The sequence below is a fragment of the Sinocyclocheilus grahami genome, unplaced genomic scaffold, assembly GCF_001515645.1.
Source record: "Sinocyclocheilus grahami isolate Dianchi unplaced genomic scaffold, SAMN03320097.WGS_v1.1 scaffold1390.1, whole genome shotgun sequence".
In the NCBI taxonomy this organism is placed as follows: Eukaryota; Metazoa; Chordata; class Actinopteri; order Cypriniformes; family Cyprinidae; genus Sinocyclocheilus; species Sinocyclocheilus grahami.
In genome coordinates, this window is record NW_015506569.1 from 59882 (window position 1) to 66386 (window position 6505).

Consider the following 6505-nt stretch of genomic DNA (forward strand, 5'->3'; position numbering starts at 1 on the left):
ATTGCAGTAAAGACATAAGCAAAGTTTTATAATTAATAATTAATCATAGGCGTAATTTGCGGGTGGGACGGGTAAGATATGCCCCCACCACTTTTTCAAAGCCGTTGAAACAAATATAGCATGCAGAAGGAACCACCCAAATTGGCTTAACGACGGAATCCAATCGGTGGGCGAATGTATAATGAGCGTTCGCTCTTACGTGCGCTTCTGCAAAGTTCACTTAATTTATCAGGATTTAGTTTCAATTTAGTCTACCTCTGTGTTTGACTCCAATTTCAAGTGATCATTACATTTAGGCTGTATTTTTTATTAAAAACGTGATCACAAATATCGATTATGTATTAATTTGGATTTTTGATTATTCTAGACATTCCGTAGCCTACTTTCAATTACTCGTTCATTAAGGACCCGGCATCGCTTAGCAGTTCAGTTGGCCAGCAGTGAACGTACGGACACAAACTCTCCAGTTCTCTACTTACCTCGGTAGGCTACTTAATGGAGGATACAGGGGGATTATTACCTTTAACCAGGTGGTATGCACCCTGCTAGCACATAACAAAAAGTGGACTTCAGTATGATCTATCCTGGACGTGGATTTGCGGAAACACCAGACTGCACTTTAATCTTGAAATAATGATTTCAGAAGAGATCAGAACAAATCAAATATAACAATGTATTATTTGTCAGGTAAAAATGTATCATCCCAATTAAATCATTAAACAAAGAGGGGAGAAGGGGGTCATAAATGAGCAAGGAGATAAGTTCGGTCATGGGGGTGTCATTTTACCCTCTTCGGAGATCTCTCCATTGTTTTGTTGCATGCCATCTGTTCGGTTTCATAAGGAGATCATTTGGGGTCTTATATTATTATTATTATTACAGCTTCAACTGAGGATTCTTCCTCTAGCAGCTCCGTGAAACCAAGCCTGCGGGGAAGATAGTACTTGGCCGTGAAAATTCTGTCTTAAATTGTCTTATACTACGCGCTTTGAGTGCCTAGAAAAGCGCTATATAGATGTAATGAATTATTATTATTATTATGATACGCACTTGATTTAGAAAATGGCTTAGAAACATACACACTGTAACTGCCGGACCCGTTCGAGATCTAGGCTACTGTAGGCCTACCGCTGCCGTGCATGAGCTGCTGGTGTCGTGCGGATACTGTACAGTGCATTACGCATCCAGTCTCAAACGACTGTTTCTTAAGTCTGATGATGTTCCGTAAGTTAATCTATACAGTACATGCATTCAGCGTCGGCTCCACGGGGGGCCTGAGGGGGCCCGGCCCGGCCATCTCGGTCACGGTGCCCCTCACCTCTGCTGCCGTCTCCGTAGTGGGCGCCCTGATTTTAGTCGGTGAGGCAGGGAACTGCCCTGAGAAGGTGTCCCAGGCTGTTAAGTACACAGATTAAAAGCTAAATGTTTTCATTTCGTTTCGTTCTTAGCAAAAACATTTTTTTTCTGCCGGACCCGTTCGAGATCTAGGCTACTGTAGGCCTACCGCTGCCGTGCATGAGCTGCTGGTGTCGTGCGGATACTGTACAGTGCATTACGCATCCAGTCTCAAATGACTGTTTCTTAAGTCTGATGATGTTCCGTAAGTTAATTTATACAGTACATGCATTCAGCGTCAGCTCCACGGGGGGCCTGAGGGGGCCTGAGGGGGCCCGGCCCGGCTACCTCGGTCACGGTGCCCCTCACCTCTGGTGCCGTCTCCGTAGTGGGCGCCCTGATTTTAGTCGGTGAGGCAGGGAACCTCCCTGGGAAGGTGTCCCAGGCTGTTAAATAATAGCCACATCTCGAATATGGACACATTTGGATTTGTGCCTGAGAGAGGTAAGCCCAACTTTACCTTACGTTTCTTTAGAAATGAATTTGTTTTGGCATGTTTATTGCTAAGCATATATTATTATATACTGCATTTATATTTATCCATTAGAATTATATATTCTTAAATTCTTATTCTGTTAAAGAATACATAAAGCTACAACACTAGGCCTACTTAATGACACCATAAACTAAAGAAAGTATTAATATGAGGGTAAATAGATTTTAATGCCTTAAAAAATATTACAAGTTCAGAATTGCCAGAGTGTGTCGTCTTAACGCGGTCCATCCGTGCGTGTCTACACCTACCAAAGATTGCTGCGTTAACGCGAGCGTTCCGTTTAAAGACTTTTGGCCCCGTCAGCCTTCCATAGCTCTTGCTTTCCAGAGAAACGGTCAGTAACAGTTTCGTTTCTGCAGCACAGAAACCATCTGCTCCGGACCGACAGCACGCGCACAGCTCCGCTCTCTATTACTGCGCAAGGCAAGTTATGTTCAAACTTCATAAAGCTTGGGAATGCAGTGTTGTGCTGTACTCAGGAGACATGTAAACATCACCAGAGTCTCGGCGTTATTTCTGTGAAGAGCTGGTGATTGCATGAAGCTGATTGTAGTGTTGTGTTGCAGTGAACTCATCGGCTCGTGATGGACGGGTGCGCTCAGATGTCTAAATGTTTCCTGATCCTGTTTAACATCCTGTTCGCTGTGAGTATGTCTGAGATTAGATTCAGATTTATGATAAACGCATGCTATAAATGGTGTTATTCTTTTTCTGTATATATTCTGCCTGTATCTGAACGTGTTTTACTCTAGGCGCTTGATTGTGTTGCAGTGTGTGCATGTGTCAGGGTTCTGAGTTGTCTTGTCTAACTTCACATGAAACGAAACTAAAGGCATGTGCACATGTAGATGAAGCGCAGTGTGGCTGTGGTGTGTTTCTGACAGCTCTGTGTCTTGCAGCTGCTGGGGCTCGCTCTGGTGGCTCTGGGAATGTGGCTCCGCTTCGGCGCAGAGACCCGAGGATTCTTCGACATCGATCTGAACACCACACAGTTCAACATCGGTCTGTTCTGTGATGTGTGTCACTCACTGATGTTGACATGTGGTGCTGAAGCGTGACTCTGTGTCCGTGTGTGTCCGCAGGAGTGATGGTGCTGGTGGTCACCGGGGTCCTGATGCTGCTGGTGGCCATCATCGGTGACTGTGGCGCGTGTAACCACAGCAAACCAGCTCTCAGTGTGGTGAGAGAGAGCAGCACCACTAACACCTCACACTCACTCACAGAGCAGAAGCATTACAAAGCTGTGAAACTCCTTCAGGATTCAGAGCACAGGAGGACAAAACTCTCATTTGTAGACATCTTTTTTAAACAATTTGTTTTTCTGATGTTCAGTTTTCTGGCCTGCTGTCCATTCTGATCATCATTGAAATCGCAGCTGGTGTGATGGCCTTCACGTGGAGCGGACGGGTAACACACACACACACACACTCTCACACAGGTTTACATTTGTGAAAAGTGGGGACTCTCCATAGGCGTAATGGTTTTTATACTGTACAGACCGTATATTCTATTGCCCTACACCAACCCTACCCCTAAACCTACCCCTCACAGGAGACTTTTCAAAAAACTTCATTCTGTGTGATTTATAAGCTTTTGTACCCGTGGGGATCACAATTTAGGTCCCCACCATGACACGAGTCCCCATGAGTCTGTGTGTATTCAGGTTTAAGTCCCCACCAGGTTATATAAACCTGTTCACACACACACACACACACACACACACACATGTGTTTGTCTAATAGTGCTGGTTTTAAGGCAGTCGTGTGTTTGTTGTGTTGTAGGTGGCAGATGAGTTGGTGAAGTTCTACACTACCATCTACGCTCAGTATCTCAACACCAGGAGCCCTGGTCAAGCAGTTACTCTCAGATTATTCCACAACGCTGTAAGATACACACACACTCACTCACTCACTCACTCACACACACACACACACATTCACTCACACACTCACTCACTCACACACACACACTCACTCACTCACACACACACACGCGCACACACACTCACTCACTCACTCACACTCACTCACTCACTCACTCACACACACACACACACTCACTCACTCACTCACTCACTCACTCACTCACTCACTCACACACTCACTCACTCACACACTCAATCACTCAATCACTCAATCACTCACACACTCACACACTCACTCACTCACTCACTCACTCACACACTCAATCACTCAATCACTCAATCACTCAATCACTCACACACTCACTCACACACATGTGGTCTAACAGGTGTGTGTTTATGTGTCAGTTCGACTGCTGCGGTGTCGGTGGACCGATTGAGGTGTTTGTCCGAGAAACCTGTCCAGACGGCAACTTCCTGAAGCAGATCTCGTATTCTGTGAGTCACTTCCTGTTTGGCTTGCTCTTATTTCTGCCTGTGTGATGTTTGAGGAGTGCAGGTGCTCATCCGTGTGTGTGTGTGTGTGTAGAGCTGTCCCGGCGTGATCCAGGACGTCTTCAACTCGCACGCTCCGCTGGTGTTGGGAGGGTTTCTGGGGACAGCAGGAATCATGGTGAGTCCATCTGATCACACACACACGTGCTCACACCCAAACACGCTGGACTCCAGCGCTGCACGCGTGTCTTCTGACCCTCTGCGTGTGTTCATCCTCAGACGCTGGCGCTGGTGTGCAGCTTTGTCCTCAGAAGACACGTCTCACCATCTCACGCATCTCCTCCTTCATACGTGCTCCTCACCTCCTCACCATCAGTCATCTTTCCTCCTCCAGCTGCGCAGCAGATATAACCGTCTGCGTCTCTCTCTGTGTCTCTCTCTTTCGCTCTGTCTGGCAGCTGGTGGCTCTGGTGTGCAGCTCTGTTCTCTGTAAGAGTCTGAAGACGTCTCACTACTCGTCTCCTCTCATCTACTAAGTCTCAGCCTCCACTCATCTTTCTGATGGATGGATGAATGCTTTTATTGGGCAAAGGTCAAGGGAATCACGTGTGTGTGTGTGTGTGTGTGTGAGTGAGTGAGTGTGTGTGTGTGTGTGTGAGTGAGTGAGTGTGTGTGTGTGTGAGTGAGTGAGTGAGTGAGTGAGTGAGTGAGTGAGTGTGAGTGTGTGTGTGAGTGAGTGAATGAGTGAGTGAGTGTGAGTGTGTGTGAGTGTATGTGAGTGAGTGTGTGAGTGTGAGTGAGTGAGTGTGTGTGTGTGTGTGTGTGAGAGAGTGTGTCTCTGAGTTTGTGAGTTGTGCATCATCTAGAACTGAACTGAATGGCTTTAATTTCCAACTCCGTTCTTCAATCTAAACTGAGGCTGCAAACAGGATACAGAATTCTAACTGAAGTCAAATTAAAGTGGAATGAATTTCACAGAATTCGAAACGGATCTGCTGTAGTTTGTAATGCTTCATTTCATTTGTCAGCATGAATCAGTCATAAATGGGCCGTTTAGACCGTTGATTTGACCACAGTAATGTTACGGATTGTGGTGAATCAACAAAGTCATTTCTTCAGTTCTAAATTCTGTGCGACTTTGTTACGCTGTAACTCACTGTCTGTTACGATCTCATCCTGAATATTTCATTGTCTTGCTGTATGATTTAAAACTAAATGTTTCACATTTGTTTTTTATTGTAATACATTAAAGACACTTCCACAAACCCGTCACGGTCCAGTGTGTTTCATTAGAGCTGGATAGTAAGGCCCAATCCCAATTCTATTTTATACCCCTCCGTCTACCCCTTCCCCTTGTCCCTTGGAACAGAGTGTCAAGGGGTAGGGGTGAAAATATTCCCCTAAGAATTGGGACACCACTACTATACGTCACACGTCATCATGCGTCGTCTAGCTCCTGCAGTACACACACCTATACTGCTGTGCAATAGAGAACTTTGTTACGCTGTAACTCACTGTCTGTTACGATCTCATCCTGAATATTTCATTGTCTTGCTGTATGATTTAAAACTAAATGTTTCACATTTGTTTTTTATTGTAATACATTAAAGACACTTCCACAAACCCGTCACGGTCCAGTGTGTTTCATTAGAGCTGGACAGTAAGGCCCAATCCCAATTCTATTTTATACCCCTCCGTCTACCCCTTCCCCTTGTCCCTTGGAACAGAGTGTCAAGGGGTAGGGGTGAAAATATTCCCCTAAGAATTGGGACACCACTACTATACGTCACACGTCATCATGCGTCGTCTAGCTCCTGCAGTACACACACCTATACTGCTGTGCAATAGAGTCAAAAATGCTTACATTTATGTGTCTTTTAGTTCGCTCGAGATAATTCATACCCCTTCGTTTGAAGTGTGGTCCCGAAAAATCTTCATTTGAAGGGCTGTCTGGCCCTTCCCCTACCCCTCCACCCAAAAGAGAACTGAGACACAGAAAGGGGAAGGGCTAAGGGGTAGAATTGGGATTGGGCCTAAGAGGTCAGAGGTCAGGAGGAGTGATCAAACATTCACTGCTAATCATCTGTGATTGACGCACATTAGACACATGAAACACGTCTTCATGTGATGCTCTGAGAAGATCATAAGTACTGGATCCGGGGGACTGCAGTGACCACCTGATCTGGATACAGACTGGATCTGGTGGCTACGGTGACCTCGGAATAAGAAAGAAACAGACTAATATTAGCGTAGATGCC

At 45.6% G+C, this 6505-nt stretch overlaps 1 protein-coding gene across 1 annotated transcript; it reads left to right on the top strand.

Annotated features, from left to right (window-relative positions):
* Positions 1-2223: 2223 nt before the first annotated feature.
* LOC107569882 (CD9 antigen) lies at positions 2224-4920 on the top strand. Its single transcript, XM_016256050.1, has 9 exons — positions 2224-2314; positions 2458-2535; positions 2791-2893; positions 2974-3071; positions 3224-3298; positions 3673-3774; positions 4161-4250; positions 4342-4425; positions 4527-4920. The coding sequence occupies exons 2-9, from the start codon at positions 2476-2478 to the stop codon at positions 4656-4658; spliced, it is 744 nt and encodes a 247-aa protein (XP_016111536.1). The 5' UTR covers positions 2224-2314; positions 2458-2475; the 3' UTR covers positions 4659-4920.
* The last annotated feature ends 1585 nt before the right edge of the window (positions 4921-6505 follow it).